The sequence below is a fragment of the Calliphora vicina genome, chromosome 3, assembly GCF_958450345.1.
Source record: "Calliphora vicina chromosome 3, idCalVici1.1, whole genome shotgun sequence".
NCBI lineage: Eukaryota > Metazoa > Arthropoda > Insecta > Diptera > Calliphoridae > Calliphora > Calliphora vicina.
The window spans coordinates 78,588,164-78,614,013 of NC_088782.1; the positions used below are offsets into that span (position 1 = coordinate 78,588,164).

Below are 25,850 nucleotides of genomic sequence, written 5' to 3' on the forward strand. Positions count from 1 at the left end.
AAATACAATGAACTACTTACTTTGAACTCCCGACGAGCTAGAGGATGCAGAAGTTGATGAGTTCGAAGTTGTGAGAACATGTAGCTTTCCGTCTGGCATTTGAATTAATTGCTGACCTGGGCTGAGACCACGTACACTTACTTTACCGTCTGGACCCCTTATGATTTGGACTTTGTGTTGCTGAGGGGCCGGAGAAACAGATGAAGATAAATTATTTGTCGTTTGAGTCGCATTCTGCGCAGATGTCTGAACAGGTTGCTGTGTAAGACTATTTGAAGTGGATGTTGTTGTAGAAGTTGCTCCGGGATTAATTGTATTTATACTCTGTTTTGGTACTGGCGATGCTACAGTTTGTTGAATTATTCTCGTAGTACCATCAGGATTTTTAACAATAACACGACGACTTCCAATTATTTGACCTTTAGCTAAATAAAGTAAAAAAGTTTAAATGTTAAATATGAGTCGTGCACATTTTAAGCATTATTTCTTACCTTGAGGGGATGATTTATTTATCTCTCCAATTTTCTTTTGTGGATTTGCAGCTATACGCTGCATTCTAATCTGGTGTTCAACTTTTTCCTTTACATCATCATTCGAATTTTTCGAACTCGATAAATTTTTGTTTAAGCTGCTGACTATTGCATTTACACCGGACGTCGAAGAATCATTTTGACGTTGCTGGGTAATAGAACGAGTGGTCGCTGTAAGTTTCGCTTTCTCAATTTTCTCACCAATTAATTTGATTTCCCACAACTCAAGTTTATCTTCTTCGACCCATTCTTCAAATATTTGAGGCTCGGTTGGTTGAGGAGATTCAGCGCGTTTCCTTTTACGTAATCCCGACCGTATTGACGTTACCTCTGTGTTAAAAATATATATTTTATATGTTATATACATGTATGTATGTGTGTATTTAAAATGTTTTATATATTTTAATCTTACCTCTAATTGTTTTGGGAAGTTCTAATGGGATAACAACCTTACGGCGTAAATATTGTGTTCTTTCGCCATATCTTCCAGAGTTTCTTTGTTTCAACAACTCTAAAGTAACAATTTCATTTTCCGTATTTACTTGATGTTTCCCATCTGCAGAAGGCGGCTTGGCAATCATATCATCCCACCTTAGGCAACACCACAGAATACGAAGCTGAAGGGCAATGGCGGAAAGAGTTGTAACGTTTGATGTTCGATATGACCAGCATGTCTTAAAAAGAGGCCTAGAGCATTGATAGGGCCATACTAATGGATTATTTTTGGCTAAATGGTGGAATCCATTTGCAGGAATTTTTCCACCAACCCTTGCTATCCGCATTAGTTCATAACGAGGTAGAACGAATAGACTCTTTTTAGTTTTATGTGTTAAGAAACTAGATATCAGAGGAAATTTCGAATATGGTCGAATGTTTTTGACAGTAGATTTGTTGTCGGCCGTTGTCTCAGTTGGCTTTTCCAATTTGTTGGGATTAATTTTTGCAATGTCTGACACAAGGTATATACGTGTTCGTGTTGATGTGGCCGAATATATACGTTCTTTTCCGTTGGGAAAGTATTCCTTCTCGAACTTTGCGATGTCTTCACGTTTTGAAACCCGTTGATGTATTGGAAACCGTCGATTTTGTTTCTTTTGTGCGACATCGGTTGCTAAAGTTTGATCTAGAACATCTTTGGTGCCAATGTAATTTTTATTTCTAGTTTTTGAATTTTTCTTACTCCTTCTAGATATTTGCTGCTCGTTTGATTCCTCTAATGAACTTGAATTCAATGTCGCTGCCGCTAGAGAGCCATCATTGGTTGTTTCTGAACTTTCGACTTCAACATTACTGCAAACATCAATGTTGTCAATGAAATCCATTTTTTCTTCACCTCCAAATACACTGGTGCTATTATCTGTGGAATCAATTTCAGATTTAATAGCACTATCTAACAAACTTTCTGCCAATGAACACTCTTCATTTGATAAGTAACATTCTTTCAAAAGTTTATCATCGAATGGAATTGCTGTGTTTCTTGCGTGCTCCCAATCACCCGTTAAATCCTTGGGAATGTCATCCAACCACTTATAGTCTTCTGAATCATCTGCATATGATGCTATACAATCCTTTTTTCCCTCAGTTAGCTTTTGTTCCAGAATGGATGGCTTTTTAACAGCACCCAAAATAGCAGCTACTGTTTCCTTAGAACCATTTCCAGCTGTATGTGCTTTACGCAATAAAAGTAGCAATTCTTTCTTAGCTCTAGCCTTTTGCAAACATAATGGTGAATAACATGTATTTTGTGTAATTTGAGAGACAGCATTCGAATTTGTATTACATTCTTTGGTGTAGCAACGGTATTGTTTGGCGAAACGATTAAGTTGACTAAACTGTAAACGAACACTTTGAATTTTTTTGGCCAATGAGTTGACAAGATCTATATTAACATTTGTGCTGCTATTTTGCGACACCCCAGTCTTCGAAGTCTCCACTAAGCGCAACAAACGCTTTTCCAAAAATGTCGATCGTGTTAGCAGACAACCATTGCTCAAAGAAGCTGGGGGAGGCGAAGCATTTGATGTATTATTTGTTTCAGAATCTTCATTTTTTACACCCATTTGTTCTTCTGCCTCTTTGAGTCGTATACGCCGTGACAGTAGATCATCCAAACAACTTTTTTTTGCAATTTTTGGGTACAAAAGTCGACCAGCCATCAAAAGAGATTTTGAGACATCGATTATACCTATATTTTTGCCATTGATTTTATTCACTTTAACATTTTTATAGTTCTCCAAGTAGTTATAATTGTACCCTTGAATGGAATCATTTTCGCATTGTATTATAAACCTATAAGTACGTGGATCGACAGTAACGATTTCATCGACATCTGTACCATTGGTATAGTGTACGTTTACTTTGAAAGGTAACATTGCCTGCCCTCGAATAGCGGAACGACGAGCACGTCCACATCGTCTGTTTGATGAAAGCCACATCCAGCCCCACTGTCCATGAACACGATATTCCTCTCCCTTCTGTTTCCACACCTGATGCTTTAGGCCAAGTGTATACTTGATATAATTAAAAGCTAACCGATTGCGTTCTTCTTCATCGTCCCGTTCTCGCTTTTCACGTTTTTCGATTTTCTTGCGGTCTTCGCGTTCTGCTGCGGTTATGCGACGTAATGACGTGTGTCCCAATTGTTCATGCCATACATTGGCAAACACAACATTCTTTACGGATGATTGGAACAGCAACAAAACTAATGCAAAATCTGATGGAGTACGGCAACACATAACAGCCGAAGTCCAAAGTTTCTTTAATGTGCACCAATTCGGATTTAAAAACGGATTTGCAATATTTTGTTCAAACGAAAGCAATGTTTGTCGTAATGTTGTTATGATGTTATCTGCTGTTCCCATTGTTACTCCCATCCATTTAAACTCCGAAGCTGTTGTGAGTGAGAACTTATGAGATAAATGCCGACGCTTGTCTCTCTCTTCATTCCGCTGTGGCTTATTTAAAGCTATGACATTTGAAGTATATTGATTGATGTAACTTTTAAAGGTATTTTCCATACCCAACCTAAAATTAAGTGTACCATTTAACAATTGCAAAGATTTCTGTCTCGTAATTATTTTGTTTTCTGGCAATTTTGATTCTATATCCTCGGCTCCGTCCATTATATCATCCTCTCCAGCCTCTTTGTCGCCTATCATCTTATCATCTTTAGCTAATAATTCATTTTCAATTTCAATATACGACTTTTTATTGTGCTTGTATTCGTTTGTAAGAGTTTCCGTTATTTTAAGCTGTCTCAAAATTTCATCTTTCAGCTCCATAATCTGCGAGTAAAGTCTAGATTCTAGATCGTCAACATCAAGTGAATTTAATAATAACTGAAATTTTGTTATCGAACTGTAATACCAAACATTTTCACCGGATTGGTCTTCAACGAATATTCTTCGGGCAATGAACCAAAACTTTCTACCGTGTCTATCCAACCCCAAGCTATCGTGTCGTATAAGTACTCCCTGTTTCTCTTGCGGCAAAACGCAATCTACCACACCACTTACTTTATGTGCTTTACAAATGCCGCACTGCCAGTCCTCGGTTGGCACATCTAACATTGGAGGTTCTACACACTCCAAATGATATACTGCTGGGCATGTTTCACAACACAATAAGTCACCCAATCTATGACATACACGGCAATGATCATCATAGTGTATGGGACCCTCCTGTAGCATTACATCACGGATTGCATTTGTTGTGAGAAATTGGTCAGTCAAAAATTGTAACACTTGAATACGGTCTAAAACACCCGTGTACGGATACTCTCCCGTACACAAGATTTTATAAACATCGCGATCAAAGGAAACATCACTTTCAACATAGCTTCTCAATACTTCTGGCCATGTAATTGCATCAATAAGATAGAGACTAATGTTGACAGTATCTTTTTGATCTAATGGACTAAAATGTGTTCCCTGTACGTCTTCTTCTCGTAGTATAGCTTTCAAAAGCATTATATGTATATCCGTTAAAAGGGCACTTTGTTCGTCGCAAACTAATGCTGCACAAAAGTCTTCAAAACGAAATGGCGATAGACGTACCAAATGACGAAATCTTCTTAGAACCTCATAAACGCTAACTGCGCCTAATACATGATTATTATCTATCAATAAATCTTGTGAAGATTCTGGAAGTTCTAAAAATTCAAATTCTCTATCCTGTAGCCAAATAGGATCTGGGCTAGGTGGCCGATGTGGTCGTCCGACACCAGGTTGAGTAAAGCTGCATACAGAAAACTCTGATTCACTCTCATTTCCACCTTCAACACTTTCCTCCTCGGAATTTGACATTAAAATATCATCGTCATCGCTCTTCTCAGATGAGTCTCCAAAATCTGAACCATAATGGTATTCTGATTCGTAATCTATAAAGACAAGAAAACAATAATATTTTTCAGACAAAAAACAAACAACGAGCATTGATGTTCTGAAACGGCTAAAATCAGGAGAAAAAAGTTACATAATTAGGTCTTCAGTCTTCTTTATATTATTTGAAAAAATCTTGTAAATTTTCAAAAAAAAAAAAAAATTGGGACAAATTGTACTCAAGGTCTTTAGTTCCCTACCAATAAATTGGATAATGTATGAAATACGGCGACTGCAACCATCGTATTATTGAAATTCAAATTTGGCGATTGCTTGATTTCGAGAAATGGATCTGTCGATTGGTAGAAGGTCGAGCGATTTGACACCTCTCGATTATTTTCTGTGGGACTACGTGATGTCACTGGTGTATGCTGATAAACCAACAAAAATGTATGCCTTGGAGCTAGAGTATCCAAAACCGAAATCCAGTCAAGCGGTTTTTTATCTTTGTAAACTCGACCGGTATCGGTTTTCTCTAACTTTCCGGTTTTTTGAGAAACCGGTTTTTGTAAGACGGTTAACCGGTTTTAAAGAAAAATATTTTCTAAAGATCATATATTGTTTTATTTTATAGAAAACTAGCTATTAACCCGCTACTTCGTTAGCGAAGCTAATCAACCAAAGTATAACTCAAGTGAGAAAATTAATGTTTAGTTGGTTAATGCACGGATTTGGGAATTAGCTTGTTATTACAAAAAATACTATATGTACAAATGAGGAGCCGCAGAACAAAAGGTTCTTTTTCGAATTTTTTTACAAATTTATTTTTATAATATTTGGATTGAAAGGGACATGAAATTGAAGATTTCATGTCCTTTATTATTAATTTATTAGTATTAACAGTAAATTACTGTATGGTAACAGTATTATAGTTTTTAGCCATTTTTTATAATTATTTTTTTTTTAAATTTTAAAAATCAAGTAAATTTTCTTAGAGTTACATTTTTTTTGCTCGCACAATTTTACCACTGTTTTTACTAAAAATTTTATAATTATCCTTACGTAAAAAAATTTTGGACAAAATGACATACTATAATTGCCAATGATCAATAAGAATATAAAAACAGCAGATGTGGTCAATTGGATATCTATTTGAGCAAAATCAGTGCTGTTGAAAATCACATTGCATGGCGTTGCATTTTTTATGCTCGCTTCTGTAGATGTGCACTTTAATTCTTATAAGTTTATTAATACAATAAATCAGTCTCAGATAAAAATATTAAGTCCCTTTTAGCTATAACCATACTTAACATAGGTAGATATGTATAATGCAAATAGAAGTAGGAACTTAGTCACTACTGCCACATTTTTGAAATACCTAGAAATTTCTATGTTACTAAGTTCATAAATCAGGGAAATCAATAAGTAAGATCAAAAATATACAATTATGTACCCATTTGTGGGTACATATAAAAACGTATGTAATCACATTTACGACGATATGATCGTTAATTTCGAAAAATCAAAAATTGCATATCATTATAATTAAGAAACAGCATTTTTTAAACCACATACATCGAATTTGTTCCTGATATATGAATATGTTTAGATTATAACTTTAATGTTTCTAGGATCATTTACTGAGAATAAATCATATAGAATCTAGTAAAAAAAATTAATAAGTTACGACTCACGTATTAAAGAAATTTACTATTTGTCATAAAATATACCAAATAAGGGTTAAGGTTTTTGTCTATACTGTAGCAAACTATTATCACCACCAATGGAATTCATCTAATGGTGAATTGTTGAAAAACTCATTTTGAAAATAATAATTTTTTAAATAGAAAAACAAACATTCTGCTATAGTCGAAGGGTTTAGCCTGCATGGTATCCAAACAGACCGGGTTCGACACTAAGAGGAGACACGTAAAATTCTTAAAATAAAATCTCAGTTTGATAAATTTTTTGGTATAAATTGTTCTTGTTTTTCATGAATTTTTATGGTAATATTTACAAAGTGATGTGATTTTTTTTAAATAATAATTGGCAAAATTAAATTTCCAACATCTAAGCCTTATTTAAATACATACATACATATATAACTTTTGAGCTCCAAAAATCAAAAATAAACCGTAATTAGTGGCAATCTAATAAACATACTTGGATTCTAAAGAACGAAATGTATGATTTAGAGCAGAGTTCGAAAAAAACACTAACATACCGTAAGTTAGTGTACTGTACATCTTCATGTACAGTACACATACACATAAGCTACAAAATGTACGAAATACCTTAAAAAAATTTAGAGTTTGCGAACATGTACATTAGGGAGATAACTATTGACCATTTTTGCAAATATGCAAATTGGCATAGCATAGTCAAGTAGAGCATTAAAAAATATAAACAAATACGGTATTATTTTTTCGCGGTTGTTAAAAAAGTTCACGCACCAAACGCAATAAAGTTTTTTATGAAATATTTTCAATTATTTTGAAATACAATATATTTTATTTTAATAATAACTGCGAACATACTTCAAAAGATAATTTTTAAATAAGGGAAGTATCCATCACACTTGCAAAAAATATTATGAAATTATTTATATAATTTTTCAGAGATAAAAAAGTTTGGTTTATTTTAGAAATTGGTGTTGGTGCGTGATGTTTTTGATTCCAAATGACCTAAAAAAATGATTTTGATTACTTATACAACATTGGCCATCACGTGGTGGTATGCCAAAAATTTCGCCAAACCATACACTACGATTGTGAGATGTTGTTCGCAAACACTACGAATAAGGTACGGTACATTGTACACATTCACTACGTTTAGTGTATTTTTTAGCGTACATTTAGCGAAGGCAGAAATTGATATATTTAATACAAAAATAATGATGGAGAAGTAAGAAAATAGAAAGATATGTTTTTATAAATGTGTTTAATTGTAAATTCATTTCGTATTTTTATGTGGCGAAAAATTTTATAATTTTTTAGGATATGTTTGTAGATTTTTACTTTTCAATAGGACTTGAATAAAATATGGGAATTAATTATCGAAAATCATTTAAAGATTTTTATTTTTTAGATAATTATAAATAATGTTATCGAAAAAATTTATATTTTGAATTTTTATAGAGAACTGTAAATAGAGCGGAAACTAAAAAAACACCAACAATTTTAATATACGAGTTTTGTTTGACAAAGGCAATAAATCAATACCATTCATTCATGTTTGGGGTTTTCCATACATACATACATAATACATACATACATACACACACATACATACATACATACATACATACATACATACATACATACATACATACATACATACATACATACATACATACATACATACATACATACATACATACATACATACATACATACATACATACATACATACATACATACATACATACATACATACATACATACATACATACATACATACATACATACATACATACATACATACATACATACATACATACATACATACATACATACATACATACATACATACATACATACATACATACATACATACATACATACATACATACATACATACATACATACATACATACATACATACATACATACATACATACATACATACATACATACATACATACATACATACATACATACATACATACATACATACATACATACATACATACATACATACATACATACATACATACATACATACATACATACATACATACATACATACATACATACATACATACATACATACATACATACATACATACATACATACATACATACATACATACATACATACATACATACATACATACATACATACATACATACATACATACATACATACATACATACATACATACATACATACATACATACATACAAGGGTATCCTCAGGAGAGGATAACGGGAGTAACGACCCCGCGGACCCTAGTTTAGGCAGGTATGGAGAGCGTACTATAAAAAAGTACACGAGCTCAGCGAAGTCATGTGACAGGGCGAGAGGATACCGCCCTTAATTAGGTATCCATCCACAAGGGTACCCTCTAGAGAGGCGTAGTTGGAAGAATGACGACTTCGTGGATCCCTAGTCAAAACAAAAATCCAGGCGCGACGGTATCCAAAGTGGACGGCTTCCTGGTCAGCGTCTGTTTCCAGGTTAGGAGCGGCTGAAACAACACCTGGCGGATAGGTTAAAAACGCAAACCCCCCCAATGAACAATATGGAACAACGGAAATCCAAGGTTACGGTGCAGGGAGTAATAAACCCAGTACCGGCGGCTTTAGAGGGCGTGAAAACAGGCTCTCAGTCGTCGAGATCATACTACTGTAATACTTCTAACTCGGCAGCACACCTGGCTGAGATAGAAGATATAGCTACAGGCAAAATAAACAAGGAGCAGTGGAACGTTGAGAACCCTTTTCGAAGAAACTCCGGAGTTGCAAGGTCACCACCCACAACGCCAAGCGTTTCATCGGGGACAGTTCTAAACACACCAAATGTACTATCTCCCGCTCAGGAGAAGACCACTTCTGGGAAGGACCCTTTCATAGAACTGGGGAACCTGATAACGGGGCTAATAGAATTCATGAAGGGCAAATCTAATGTACATCATGCCATAAAGGAGCAAGCAAGAGCCATAAAGGCAATGTACAACAAGGCTAGAGATGAAGTATCGTGTAATGAATCACCCAATGTTCCAGAAACAAAAGATTTATTCACGCAGACGACTCCAGAAACGTGTCCACCCGTACATGACTTAAAGAGAAGCAGAGAACCAGGCGAAGAATCACCAAAAACCCAAACTGCAAAGAGGAGCAAAAAGGCCGGCCAAAGGCAAAGGAAAACACAACTGAGAGTTGACACGTAACAGAAACCCCCAGTGTAAGCAGTAAAACGCAAGAAAAAAACTCGAAAGAGAAAGGAGGGGAAAGATGCCGTGATCATTTCAGCTAAAGGAGAAGCATCCTATGCCGACATATTGAAGTCCATTAAATCGGATCCAAATCTGAAAGAACTAGGAGAATGCGTGTCTCGTATAAGAAGAACACTAAAAGGAGATCTCCTGTTGGAAATTCACAACGGCAATAAGGAAAATGTTGGAAAATTCCAAGAACAGATGGAAAAATCAGTGGGGCAACAGGCAAACATTAGAACCCACAGGCAGGAGACAGTAATTGAATGTAGAGATATCGATGAGATTACCACAAAATCCGATATCTGCGATGCTCTTAATAACCAACTGGGGGTTTCAGAAATAAGGGAATCTGATATAAGGAGCCTCAGAAGCGGTAATGGTGGCACTCAGACTGCAAATATTATATTACCTGCAGAGCTCGGCCGAAAAGCTCTCGAAACCGGAAAGGTCAGAATCGGATGGGTGGTATGCCGACTAAGGGAAAAACTTCTGTTAAAGAAATGCTTCAGATGCTTGGAATTTGGCCACATTTCCAAAACATGTACAAGTGCTCATGACAGATCGAAGCTATGCATAAAATGTGGAGTTAGTGGACATATAGCAAAGGACTGCGCTAGGAAACCAGAATGTATGTTCTGTAAACAAGTGGAAAACGCGGATACTGACCACGTAGCAGGGAGTGGAAGATGTCCTGTTTTTAAACAGGCACTCAATAGAATGCGAAAATGAGACTAGTGCAACTAAATCTCAACCATTGTCAGGCGGCACAGGACCTACTTTCGCATATTATCTACGAAACACGTGTTGATGTCGCCATTATCAGCGAGCAGTATAGAGACATGAGAAGTACTGTATGGGTGAAGGACTCAACTGGTAAAGCTGCTATTTGGGCATGCGGAAACAGAGCAATAGAGGAAATATCTGAAAGCACAGGAGACGGATTCGTAAGAGCTAAAATTGGAGGCATACATACCTACAGCTGTTATGCTCCTCCAAGCGCAACAATAGTGCAGTTTGAGCAGATGTTAGATCACCTGCTAAGAAACTCGGATCATCACAATCCAAAAATTATAGCGGGCGACTTCAACGCGTGGGCTGTTGAATGGGGAAGCCGAAAAACTAACACCAGAGGACGCATTCTACTAGAGGCTTTTTCCGGGCGAAACCTAGTGCTGGCAAATAATGGTAATACACCAACATTCAGTGCGAGGGGAGGGAGCTCAGTGGTGGATCTGACATTCATGAGTAGTTGCTTGGCAAGAGATATGGAGTGGATAGTCAGCGATCAATACACCCACAGTGACCACCAGGCTATTATACTATCAATTAATAACATAGATAGAACCAATTTCCATAGAGAGAGAAATAGCGCAAAGTATATTGGCTGGGCTTCTAAGAGACTCAACAAGGAAGCATTCATCCAGGAATTCGTTACCAACTCGGATCTGAATGGTACAGCAACGGAGATGGCAAAACAGGTTTCATCAAGACTAAAAAGAGCATGTGATACTGCAATGCCAAAAAGAAGAATGTCAAAAAATCGTCCCCCAAATTATTGGTGGAATTCGGAAATCAGTAATCTCAGGGCGGCGTGTCTGAGAGCCAGAAGACGAACAAAACGATTTAGAAACCGACCAGAATTTGACGAAATTTGTCGTGAATACCAAATCGCAAGACGTGAATTCCAACATGCAATCATAAGGAGCAAGAGGAACAGTTTTAAACAGATCTGCCTGGAAGCCAATTCAGATCCATGGGGAAAAGCCTACCGTGTTGTAACCTCTAGACTTAAGGGGAAAAAATCCCCCCAACCTAGATGCCCTCTACTACTAGATAAAATAGTTAAGGTCTTGTTTCCACAACACACGAACACCATAACTAATATAGGAAGAATAAACCCAATCGAAAATATATCTTTGACAACCGAAGAAGAACTTATCAAAATAGCGGATAAAATTGGAGATAAGAAAGCACCCGGACCAGACTGCATCCCAAACAATGCGCTGAAGTTAGCAATTAAAACATCAACCAAAACATTCGTTGATTTATTTAATCAATGCCTTAAGGAAGGAGTTTTTCCTAACGCCTGGAAAAGGCAAACACTAGTGCTCATCCCAAAGCCTAATAAATGCCCTGGAGATCCCTCAGCGTATAGACCGATATGTCTTCTCGACACGAATGGGAAAATACTAGAAAAAGTTATACATAACCGACTGCTACCAATTGTAGAGGAAAAAGAAGGTTTGTCAAACCGACAATATGGATTCAGAAAGGCAAGATCAACTATAGATGCAATACGGATGGTGACAGCAACGGCTCGAACAGCATTAGAAGGTAAAGGTGCAAACAAGAAATATTGTGCAATAATAACTCTTGATGTAAAGAATGCGTTCAACTCAGCAAATTGGGGGAGAATAATTGAAACATTATGCAGACTCGGAATACCAGATTACCTAACACGGATGATAAGAAGTTATTTCACAAACAGACAGCTGTGCTACCACACCGACGATGGAATAAAAACTTACAATATTACCGCAGGCGTTCCACAAGGTTCGGTACTTGGCCCTTTACTGTGGAACATTATGTACAACGATGTCCTTATGCTTAATATTCCAGAAGAAGCAAATATAATAGGCTTTGCAGATGATATTGCAGTAACAATTGCAGCAAGACACTTGGATGAAGTGGAACTGATCTCTAATGAAGTAGTATGGACTATTAGAAATTGGATGAAATGTGCTGGATTAGAGTTAGCAGAACATAAAACCGAAGTAGTTTTAATTACTAGTCGGCGAAAAAGGGAATACATGAATGTGGTAATAGGAGATCATCAGGTGAAATCGAAAAATCATCTAAAATACCTTGGAGTTATAATAGATGCAAGACTAAACTTTAAGGCACACATCGAATACGTCCATAAAAAGGCTTCAAATGTTAGAGCGGCTCTGGAAAGAATGATGCCGAATGTAGGTGGACCAAAGCAATACAAACGGAAAATAATATCCACAGTGGTCAGCTCTGTGATCCTTTACGGTGCTCCCATATGGTCAGGAGCCCTCCAAGTAAAATGCACAGCAAGAAAATTGGTATCAGTATATAGGCTATCAACTCTACGTGTATGCTGTTCCTTCCGAACGACTTCTGAAGATGCAGCCTACGTCATATCTGGAATGATCCCTATAGAAATTTTGGCAGAGGAATCTAAACGAGTATACGAATCCAGGATAGGTGCAGAGCAAAGATGTACATGTAAACTCGAGAAAGAACTATCAATAAGATTATGGCAGAATAGATGGGAAGAAAGCCGCAAAGGAAGGTGGACTTTCAGATTAATACCCAAAATAGTGGTATGGCTGAACAGAAGATATGGTGAAGTAAATTACTACCTAACGCAGTTTCTATCTGGACATGGAGGCTACAGAAGCTACCTGTACCGATTTGGACTGGACGATTCCCCGGAATGTCCACACTGCCCAAACCAAGCGAAAGATCCAGAGCATGTTATGTTCGACTGTCCACGTTTTGTACAGGACCGTCAAATGGCTGAAGAAGTGGTTGGAAGACAATTAAATACTCAAAACATTGTTGAGAATATGCTACATAATAGGGAAAATTGGGACGCAATAGACAAGATGATAAAACGTATCCATGAGAATCTTAGGATGGAAGAGGAACTCAGACGAGAATCTACAATAAGAGACACATAGCCTAACAAAGGCTATCCCGCCCTGCGACGCAATATCTTTATAGACAGTTCCGTAGGGATTTAGGATGACGAAGGAGGTGCTTTAGTCGGTATGAATCTGACATAATCCGTTGGTATTATTAAATCACGGATATCTATGCAAGATTTACACCTGCCTAATGAAAAAAAAAAAAAAAAAATACATACATACATACATACATACAGTGGTGGCCAATTTAAGACAAATACTTGAATTTTTTTCATCAACTGAATTTTAAGTGCGATAGAGCCAAACTAAAAGGACCTCTAAGGGTATGAAATTTATTATTAATGTTTCTAGTTTCTGAAAAATGTTTGGAAAAATCGGTAAAACATATATGGACAAAGATATGTGGAAATACGTTGACCCACCTCAGAGAACATCCGCTGCTAACAACTAATATGACCGAAACTAATGGAACTAAAAATACGAAATTTGGTCCGAATATTTTATAATAATAAAATTATAATGATATAAATGTGAGAAAATATGTTTATTTAAAAAAAAAAAATTTTGGTCAAGTTGTAGAAAAATTGTATGTGTTCGTGGTGAATATGTATGAATTGACACAGTCGAATAAAACACACTTGTGTGTTAAAACAGTCCTCATGCATACATATTTGTGGAAATATTTGAAAAAATAATTGACAATTACATGGAATTTAGCAAACAATTTTTGTCTTAAATTCCTGGCCACCACTGTACATACATACATACATACATACATACATACATACATACATACATACATACATACATACATACATACATACATACATACATACATACATACATACATACATACATACATACATACATACATACATACATACATACATACATACATACATACATACATACATACATACATACATACATACATACATACATACATACATACATACATACATACATACATACATACATACATACATACATACATACATACATACATACATACATACATACATACATACATACATACATACATACATACATACATACATACATACATACATACATACATACATACATACATACATACATACATACATACATACATACATACATACATACATACATACATACATACATACATACATACATACAGATAGGGCCGAGCTCTAGGCTACTATCGGGGTCAGCGGGTGGCGGATAGCTGAACGGCCTACAGATATGTAGGTCAGCTGCGATTAATAAGCAGTCCCCGACCGAGAGCGGCAGACTTTGAGGGCGTACTATAAAAAGGTACATGTGCCCGTTGACAAATCTGTGGCAATGGCGAATGGAGGCCGCCATCTAAATAAGCATCCACCCACAGGGGATGCCCTTAAGAAAGGAGCAAATAGGAGAGTGATGCCTTCGTGGATTCCCCAATCGAAAAAAATCCAGAAGCGTCTGACCCATATTGGGCGGCTATCTGGTCTGCGTCTGACCTCAGGAGAGGCGGCAGAATATACATTGACTCGTCTCTATGGCATTAAGATCGAGACCAGTAAGATCTTAATTATGGCATACTGGAACACATGGATATGATGAGGATGAACCCTTGGCCTGACGACTGCAGTATTCCGGAACTTAAGTATGTAGAAGTGAAACCCTACAGAAATGGCTTCTGGGCTAATATTGCAGCTGCCTCCGTCCCGCTAAAACCCGGGAAGTCTCGAGACACGCTCTAAGTTTCGTCGCCATTAAGTTGGTGGTGTAGGTTCAGTTGACGTTGTCCTGATTAATACGGGTCTGGCTCTGAACACAACATCTCATAAGGACGTTGTGTCAACCCTCGCATGGCCTCCCTGCTTGCAAAGATAACCATGAGACCAAATAACGTAACTATACATCGAACTTAGATAACGGTTTTGAGTTGGGACCCAGTGAAAATATGAGTACCAATGATAAAATTAACAATATGAGTGAGATAAGAGAGGAAAATCCTTTCCAAAAAAGTGGTAGGATACGAAGATCACCAGCTAAGAATGATGTTTCCCAATCGTACAACGCAGGAAATACAACATTCGAAGATAGACATCTTGAACATCTTAAGATGGAAGAAGAAACAGCGTTCGTTGACCTTGGTAACAAACTGAGTGCAATGCACACCATAATATGCGAGCCTAGGAACATTCATAAGCCTATAAGAGACAACCTCCTGCAGGCTGTTGCATTATATCAACAGCTTCGAGAGTATAGAGAGGCAATCGCCCTGAATCTCATTCTGGATACACCACAGGGAACACCGGAAGTTGTAAGAATCAATAAAGGGACACAAACTGAGAAGGAAACCACTAAAGACGTTACTAAGAGAGCAGCCGCCTTCACACCAGAGAAAAATAAACCTACTAAAAAGATTCGCACATCACAACCAGAAGAAGTAGGTGTAGATGCTGAAAACGACAAGCAGTGGTCCGTAGTAGAAGGAAAGAAAAGGAATCGAAGCACCAAGAAGAGAAGCAGTAAGAACGTGATTAGAAATAAAGGTGAAACAATAACAATTAAGGCTGACGGTTCAAGCTATGCTGATATATTGAAGGAAATGAAGATTGCCATTAAACCTGAGGAAATTGGAGTTGGTATAAAGAAGATACGAAAAACCATGGATGGAAACGTTCTAATAGAGATGACGAAAGGAGAAGGACAAGCGAAGAAACTGGAGGGTGCTATAAAGGGATCCTTTGGGGACAATGTTCAAGTACAAACAAATCTAGAGAAATTTCTTCTTGATATTAGAGATATGGAAGAAACTACCGATGAAGGGGAAGTAATTAATGCCATTATTCAGGCCTCCAGTGAAGCAGATAGTACCAGGATCAAAGTACGTAACATGCGAGACTACTATGGTGGTACGAAACAGGCACTCGTAGAAGTACCCGGAAACATTGCTGCTACTATTCTAGGGAGAGGTAAAATTAAGGTCGGACTAGTATTATGTCGAGTAAGAAGGAAAACATTTGTCAAACGGTGCTTCAGGTGCCTAGAGCAAGGACACCTTGCTCGGTCTTGCCAAGGAAGAGATCGTAGCCAAACCTGTATGAGATGCGGTATAGATGGACATAAGGCAAATACATGTAGAAACGAACCGAGGTGTGTAATCTGTCTAGAGGCTGGCCGACAAGATATAAACCACTATATTGGTACTGGCAATCTGTGCAATTATAAAAAATGAGCGTTAAGATACTCCAGATAAATCTAGGGAGAGGTCGGGAAGCCCAACAGCTGATGATAAATAGCGTAATGGAGAAGAAAGTGGATATAGCACTAATAAGTGAGCAATATGCTAGAATTGAAGGCAGCGCTTGGTATCAAGATGCTCTGGGCAAATCATCTGTGTATATACGTGACCCATTGATTACAATAGATAGAATTGAAGAAGGCAATGAAAATTTTGTAGTCTTGCACACCAGCAGGGTACGAATATATAGTTGCTACTATTCACCAAACATGGAGATAACAGAATTTCAAAATAAAATTGATAAACTCGAGCAAAACGTGAGGAACGGAACTTCTCCAGTGCTAATAGGAGGAGACTTTAATAGTAAGTCGTTTGAATGGCTCTCAGGAAGAACAGATAAAAGAGGAATAGCAGTAAGTGAAATGATTGCATCTCTGGGTCTGGTTGTTTTGAACAGGGGAAGGTCTCCAACTTTCAGGAGAAGAGACTCTAGTTCAATTATAGACATAACTTTTGCGTCACCGTCTATAGCAAACAAGACACTGAAATGGGATGTTCTAGAAGACGAAACACTGAGTGACCACCAATATATCCAGATGGAAATGGATCTGTCATTCAAAAATGCCACAGCGAACCCCACTCGAACTAAATGGAATACACGAAAGATAGATAAGGAAAACTGCGTTGAAAAGCTGATGGATATCAAATCCAGAACACAGCCTAGTGACAACTTAAATGTAGATATCACTGCCGGACGACTTACCGACATCCTCACAGAGATATGTAATGCTGGAATGAAAAAGAATAAAATAGTTGGTCGAGTTCGAAAACATGCCTACTGGTGGAATCAAGAAATCGCATGTTTCAGAAGAGAATGTCACAAGGCAAAACGAGTAGCTACACGAAGGAAAGGTGATCCAGTAACAATGGAATTGTATAGAAGAGCTAGGAAAAATCTCAGAGTTGCTATCAGAAACTCTAAGAAAAAGGCTTGGGACTCACTATGCGAGGAAGTAAATAAAGACCCATGGGGCCTTCCGTATCGAATAATAATGAAGAAGACGGGAAACAGATGCAAAATACCTACTATAGTGAGCACACTTTTCCCCCAAACGGAAAGAACCAGGAGGAACTTACCTACATTGCAATGCGCAAATAACTACGATCTTTTCTCTCGCAATGAAATAATTGATACATGCCACACTTTGAAGAAATGCAAAGCACCAGGACCAGATGGGATCCCAAATGAAATCATAGCTATAGTCTGTGAGCACTGGCCGGATATATTTATGGATACATTTAACATTTGTCTCAAAGAAGGAGTTTTTCCAAAACTTTGGAAAAAACAATATCTTGTGCTGTTGCGCAAAGGCAACAAACCATTAGAAAATCCATCTTCATACAGACCCCTATGCCTTTTGGACACTTGTGGAAAGTTTTTGGAGAAATTGATATTAAATAGACTTGTGATGGAAATAAACGAAAAAGGAGGTTTCTCACATATGCAGTTTGGATTCGTGAAAGGTAAATCCACTGTAGGAGCCATCCGTGAGGTGGTAAATACTGCAAAGGAAGCTTTTGAGCACTTGCGATTTTGCTCCATCGTCACCCTGGACATCAAGAACGCATTCAACTCTGCAAACTGGAATGTAATTCGACAAACAATGCGAGAGCGAAATTTCTCAGAATATTTGGTAAAAATGGTTGATAATTATCTGGAAGATAGAATCCTTGAATATGATACTGAAGATGGAATAAAAAGCTACGAAGTGACAGCTGGCGTCCCCCAAGGTTCCATACTGGGTCCTTTTCTATGGAATCTAATGTACGACGGATTGTTGAAACTGAATCTACCAAATGGATCACGACTAGTTGGATATGCAGACGACGTAGCCCTAGTAGTAGATCAACCTTCTGTACCCTTGATCGAAATAGTAACAAACGACTGCTTAGGAAGAGTTAATATGTGGTTAAGAACAAAAAATTTAACACTTGCCGCGAACAAAACTGAGGCGATTCTTGTGACCAAACGAAGATCTTTTGAATACCCGAAACTGAGAGTGGATGGATATCAGATTACTATGAGTAGGACTTTGAAATACCTGGGTGTAATCCTAGACAGCAGACTATCTTTTGAGCCACATATAAGAATGGTAACTGAGAAAGCCTTAGGAACTGCATCAAAACTGTCAAGAATAATGCCAAATATTAAAGGCCCAGGACAAACTACCAGACGACTAATTGCTACAGTAGCATATTCACAGGTTCTATATGCAGCTCCTGTTATGAGTGCGACTGTCTCAAGTAGCAAAAAACTCAGAACCATCCTAGAAAAGGTGCACAGGACATGCACAATACGAGTAACATCAGCATACCGAACCATATCTACTGCAGCTGTGTCCGTTCTCGCTGGTGTGCCACCGATTGATCTGCTACTAAATGAAAGGAAGGAAATATACGATGAACGAGTGTCTGTCACACAAACCGTCGGTAACCATAGGAGCGAAATAATCCGTATAAAAAAGGCTGCAAGAGAAAATCTTCTCGAAACGTGGCAAAGACAATGGGATGAAACAAATAAAGGAAGATGGACCCACGTTCTCATTCCCAATGTAAAAATTTGGATGAACAGGAAGCATGGGGAACTAAATTTTTACCTGACGCAAATATTCAGTGGACATGGCAACTTTGGTAGCTACCTGCAAAGATTCCGGATAAGACAATCCGCAATATGCGAAATCTGTAACGAATGCGAGGATAACGTCGAACACACAGCTCTGAAATGCATCTCCTGGAGCAGCAGGCGGAACATCCTACCTGGTATGTTTGAGAACATGACCATAGCACAAATGATAGACTTAATGTTAACAAGAAGAGGGAATTGGTGGAAATACTCCCACTTTATTGAGGAAATTATGATTGAGAAGACTAAATGCCAACAAATACAAGTGCCGAACCCCTAATCGCATACAAATGTATGTGGACGGGGGACTAGGAAAACGATGATGACTGCGGTGCAGTAAATGAACACCATCCCGAAGTAATGCGGGAGCGGTCCCGGGGTGGTGGTTCCAGTGTAGGACCACTAGATGATAGTGCGCTATCACTACGTCCATAAAAGAAAAAAAAAAAAAAAAAAAAAAAAAAATACATACATACATACATACATACATACATACATACATACATACATACATACATACATACATACATACATACATACATACATACATACATACATACATACATACATACATACATACATACATACATACATACATACATACATACATACATACATACATACATACATACATACATACATACATACATACATACATACATACATACATACATACATACATACAGTGAGTGTCACTCAAAATCGTACAACATATTTTTTTTTAAATATTATGAAATTATACAGGCAATAATAGGTGATTATATAAAAAATTAAAAGTCATTTTATTAATTGGAACAAAAAATATGTATTTCAACAAAAAAGTTAACAAAACCTCAATTCGTTAAAAAAATATTGATGAAAATTAAAGAACATCACAAAATTCATATTTCACTTAAATTCGTACAATTATATTAAATTATAATTAAAACTTTAAAAATTAAAAAAAATGTTAATATTAAATAATCCTAATACTTTGTAGGGTATCATTTGCTATTTTTTAGTGCCTTTACGATTTTAAATGAAGCGTTGGTATTCTGGGCACTGACAGTCTTACCCAATTTTTTTATTTGTGGATAAGGGCAATTAAAATTATACCCAATTTTCTGATAGGTAATAGCACACACAATATAAAAATAGCATTTTAAAATATTTCCAAAACATCAACTTTCTAAAACTAATGAATAAAATTTGACTACGATGGTGTACGATTTTAAGTGACATTCACTGTACATACATACATACACATATGGCCAAAATAATAAGTACATGAGATTTTTCCGCATCTTTTGATGAATTAAAAATTTATATTTATTTTAAATGAAATATTATTTGTATATTTAGTTAGTTTATGTTATGTTTAACATAAAACACAATCACTTATCCCCCAATAGCATAAACTAAATTTTTTATTAAATGAAAAATAAAAAAACTTAATAAAATTGGTGGACAAAAAAATAAGTACATTGTATAAATCCTTAAATTAAAAGTTATAGTTGAATATTATTTGTTTTATTTTTATTAGTTTTATTAATATCTAGTGTATCCTTTATTATTTTTAATAATTTAGTGGACTCTTCTTGGCATACTGCTAATTAGTTTACGGCAGGTATCCAAAGGGATTTAATTTTTTTAACAAAATAAAAAAATTTACCTTTATTGACCTTTGTTCTGAAATGTTTGCTTACTTATTCTGTGTTTCAACTCCCCCTAAAGGTTTTCAATTGGATTTAGATCCAAAAAACACATGGAAAAATACTATACCGTACATGTACTTTAAAATCTTCGCTACCTACATGTACCCTAAAAAGTACATACATGCTACGAGGTAGTGAATGTGTAGAATGATCCGTACCTTATTCGTTGTGTTTGCGAACATCATCTCACAAACGTAGTGTACGGTATATTGTATATGTACATGTGCGCAAACACTAAAAACAGATGAAGGGAATGTGTTCTTGAAATGTACGGTACGAATAATGTACGGTTTATTTTCGAACTCTGATTTAGAGTGACGAAACTCACGCAGTTGAGAAAGCGGGGCTGTGTTTAATTATGTAGTACGGTGTATCAATAAATTAAAGACTATTCACATAAGATTTTTGTAAACATAATATAATAAAGTTTAAGTTAATTTATTGAAACTTTTTCAAGAATAATTGTGGTTTAAAAAAAATACATATTAAAGTAACATTTAAGATTATAATGTAATCTTAAAATAATTGCGAAAGTGAATATACAGTACCAAACTTGATAATAAGTGTATAAAATTATTATTTAAAACAAATACTGTTTCAAATTTGTTTTATGGTACGAAATTTAAGATAATCGTAAAATTTTTAGATTTAATATTGACTTTTCGGCTTTAGTGGTAAGGCTGACAAAGTACAGTCAAAAGAAAGAAAATGTACCCAATGAGAATGTACAGGGTTGTCCGTCGGGAAGGTATACTACTTTTTTTGCCGCCATTTTGGTAAACACGTGGCAAATTTATTATTGAAAATGGTGATGCTGATTGGCCTCCATGGTCGCTTGATTTGACTGCTCCGGACTTCTTTTTGTGGGGATATATGCAAACAAATGCAGTCAAATCAGGCGACCGTGGATGATTACCAAAATGGCGGCAAAACAAAGTAGTATACCGTCCCGGCGGACACCTTGTACTTATTTCCTGATTCTTATCGAACAATGAAACGATCTAACTTTTACTTTAAACGATCTAACTTTAACTTTATCTAACTTGTGTTCGTTTATGATTAGATGAATAAACAATTAACACTTAATTCTCATTTCAAAAAAGGTCTCTTTTCATAGTTACATCACTTCAGTTATATAAACAATAGAAAATTAAGCTTTTATGTGTTAATCCAGTAAAAAATTGAGCTTCCATCAAAGCACTTAAGAAAAATAGCATTTTTAATGTACTTCGAAAAAGGCGCTTCTTAGGTGAATTATCAAATTTAAGCGAGAAAAGAAAAACTATAATGAAAACACTCACAAACCTACTTCCAAGTGGTAAGCAATAAAAAATTGTGGTATGATGAATTCTTTAATTCTTTAACTTTATTTGAAATAAATAAAATAAATTCCACTTCTATTTATTTTATTCGGTTTTAATCATAGTTTTGTCTTTTGTCTCTATTTCTTCGATCCATGACTCACCCATATACTATGCACAAACTCTATGTTCTTAGTTAGGTTCAATAATTATAATGAAAATTAACATGATATCCCATTCCTCTAATTCAAAACCACTTTTTATTTGTTTGTGTTTAATGATTTAGAATAAAAAGGACCTACAAAATAATACTGATATGCTTTAATACATATTTATTTGTTTAGCTAATCTGGTTCACATAGCATTTCCAGGATAAATATTTCTAAATTCATTAATTTATAAAGTTTACAAAAATTACCAATTTTACAAAAATTACCAATTTTCTAAATTTTAAAAGAAAACATTAAAAAGTGATATTGGTTTGGATAAAGAAATTTGAAAAAACTGTACCCGACTTTTTCCCTTTAGGGGGGTTAAGGTTTTTGTCTGTACTGTTTCTATTTTCAACACCAATAGAATTCAACTAATATAATTCACCATTGATGAACAAACAATTTTGAAAATAAAATCATTTTTTAAATACATATGAAAATAAACGAAGTGATGTAGTCAAAATGTTTAGATTACTGCTTTGTAATCGAACAACATGGGTTCGAAACTCAATGGCGGCGCAACAATTTTTATTTAAAAAAATATATAAAATAGGGAAAAAATACTTTTGAAAAAAGTACCAAATTATGTGTACTGAAGTTTTTCCCCTTTTTACACGTTTGTAATCGAATTTCAAATAGTGAGTTAGTTTTTGAGGGAATTTAGGATTGTCTGTTTTATTTTATAAGTTTATTAATGTAAGATAAATGTCCATGTGTGTGTTTTATCTATTTTAGGACCCTTTTTTGTCCCCCGTGAAGAAATAACTTTCCAAAAAGTACCTATTAATTATCAGTAATACGTACTATTTGAAAATAATAGTTTATTTATTTTATTTATTTCAAAAAAAAAATGCCGTAAGCTTATTTATTAAGGCCCAATTAGCAATACTACAATATTGTATTTATGTACATTAGAGTGCTCCAAAAAAATAAAATTGCGAATTTTGACCGTCCCCCCCTCTAGAATTGTTCTATGTATTGTAGAAACACATTGTGTAAAATATTAGGATGATAGGATAACGTTAACTGGTGGCGCAACGACGCTGAAGTTTTGAGGTGCATTTACAAGGGGAAAATATGCAATTTTTTCAGTTTTTGTAAAAATTTTGCCATTAAATAATGACTTTTACAATTTAATTTAAAAGAATCGAAATATGTACGTAATTGTCGTTATAATAAGATATAAAAGACAAAAATTGGTGAAAAAATGTTAAAGTTATTAAAAAATCGCCAGGCCATTAACGTGTCTCAGGCCACTAGAACAAGAAATTTATGAACAAAATTAACATATTTTGAGAAATATTGAAATAAAAGCTTATTTCTACTTAAAATATATCCATATTTACTTGTATATGAGTTTTTGTCCTCGTAGGATACCGTTAACCTATTCGCAGGTATGACCAAAAAAATTAAATTTTTTTAACGGCAGTTTCAAAACTCCAATTTCAAATTTTTAAAAATTTTGTTAAACAAATTTCAGAATTTTTTGATCATCACATGGGGATTTATTGACAACATAATAGGGAATAAAAATGTGAAAAAGGTATGTCAAGACCTCCTATAGTTTTTCCGTACCTGCGATATAAATTTTGCGTACAAAAATGAGAATTAACCCTTAATAGCACTTGGGGTCCAAATGACCCTCAACTTTTAAAATCACGAAAAACACATTCATTTTGACCGCAAGAACTATTAAGGGTTAATTTCCATTTTTGTACTGTTATTGTGAATACTAGACTTCATTTTATATTTTTCTTAAGTTTCATCAAAATCGGCTCAAAAATATATAATATTTCGCTATCTTTCCATGAGAAATTCCAAATATTGAAAAAATTGACCTTTGACCTTCACGATTTAAGGGTTAAAGTTTTCCGATTTTAGTAAAACTTTCAGACTATATTTAAAATTACCTGGACTATATTATTCTGAATAGCTTTTACTTAATTTTGGTCATTCCCCAAAATATGGCCAAAAAATTAGTTTTTCTCGAAAATTGCAAAATTTATATCGCAGGTACGGAAAAACTATAGGAGGTATTGACATACTTTTTTCACATTTTTATTCCCTATTATGTTGTCAATAAATCCCCATGTGATGATCAAAAAATTCTGAAATTTGTTTAACAAAATTTTTAAAAATTTGAAATTAAAGTTTTGAAACTGCCGTTAAAAAAAATTTAATTTTTTTGGTCATACCTGCGAATAGGTTAACGGTATCCTACGAGGACAAAAACTCATATACAAGTAAATATGGATATATTTTAAGTAAAAATAAGCTTTTATTTTAATATTTCTCAAAATATGTTAATTTTGTTCATAAATTTCTTGTTCTAGTGGCCTGAGACACGTTAATGGCCTGGCGATTTTTTAATAACTTTAACATTTTTTCACCAATTTTTGTCTTTTATATCTTATTATAACGACAATTACGTACACATTTCGATTCTTTTAAATTAAATTGTAAAAGTCATTATTTAATGGCAAAATTTTTACAAAAACTGAAAAAATTGCATATTTTCCCATTGTAAATGCACCTCAAAACTTCAGCGTCGTTGCGCCACCAGTTAACGTTATCCTATCATCCTAATATTTTACACAATATGTTTCTACAATACATAGAACAATTCTAGAGAGGGGGACGGCCTGTACCTAGAAAGTTTTTTTCGTCCATACAATCTTGGAGCACTCTAATGTACATATAATTAAATTCAATATGAAATAAAACTAAATATAACAATATACATATATGGGGGATTCAAACGGTCTCCTATTAGGTCGTATTGTCATAATGTCGTAAAAAAATTTTTTAGTTTAAACAAATTCTTGTTGTGCTGCAAACCAGCCAAACTAGCCAGTCGTACTATTCAGTCGAGCTAGCAGTTTTTGTTACGATGCGTAGTACGAAAAACAAAACTCGAAACTGACAATGCGTAAGCAGCACACACAGAAATGTTTTTGCTGCTGAAGTCGTGTAATCAGTTCGGTAGAGTTGAAAACTGAAACATGGCGGCTGCTGATTCGTTTGGCTGCTGGAAAAAAACAAAATCGATTGCTGCTTGCTGTTGTAATGTGTACAGTCAACTGTTTTCATTTTCAGTAAGCAAATTGTTGAAATTGAAGACTTAAACTTTTTTCAGTTCAGTCGTTACATGAGACTATTTATTTTGGTGCTGAATATTAAACCCTAACTAAAACCAAACTGATTTAGAAGTTTTACAATCAAAACTTTAATATCAATTGAATCAAATGCTTTACGAAAGTCCAAAAAATCAATGT

General features: G+C 35.3%; 1 protein-coding gene across 2 annotated transcripts in view; it reads right to left on the minus strand.

The window, feature by feature from the left end:
- Positions 1 to 25,850, minus strand: part of E(bx) (nucleosome-remodeling factor subunit NURF301 E(bx)) — an 84,543-nt gene that overhangs the window by 39,709 nt on the left and 18,984 nt on the right. For both annotated transcript variants that reach the window (XM_065504497.1, XM_065504498.1), the window contains exons 3-5: positions 943 to 4,908; positions 492 to 860; positions 21 to 425 (exon numbers count right to left, since the gene is read on the minus strand). In XM_065504497.1, the coding sequence (XP_065360569.1) occupies positions 21 to 425; positions 492 to 860; positions 943 to 4,908 (4,740 nt within the window). The remainder of the gene's footprint in view (positions 1 to 20; positions 426 to 491; positions 861 to 942; positions 4,909 to 25,850) is intronic.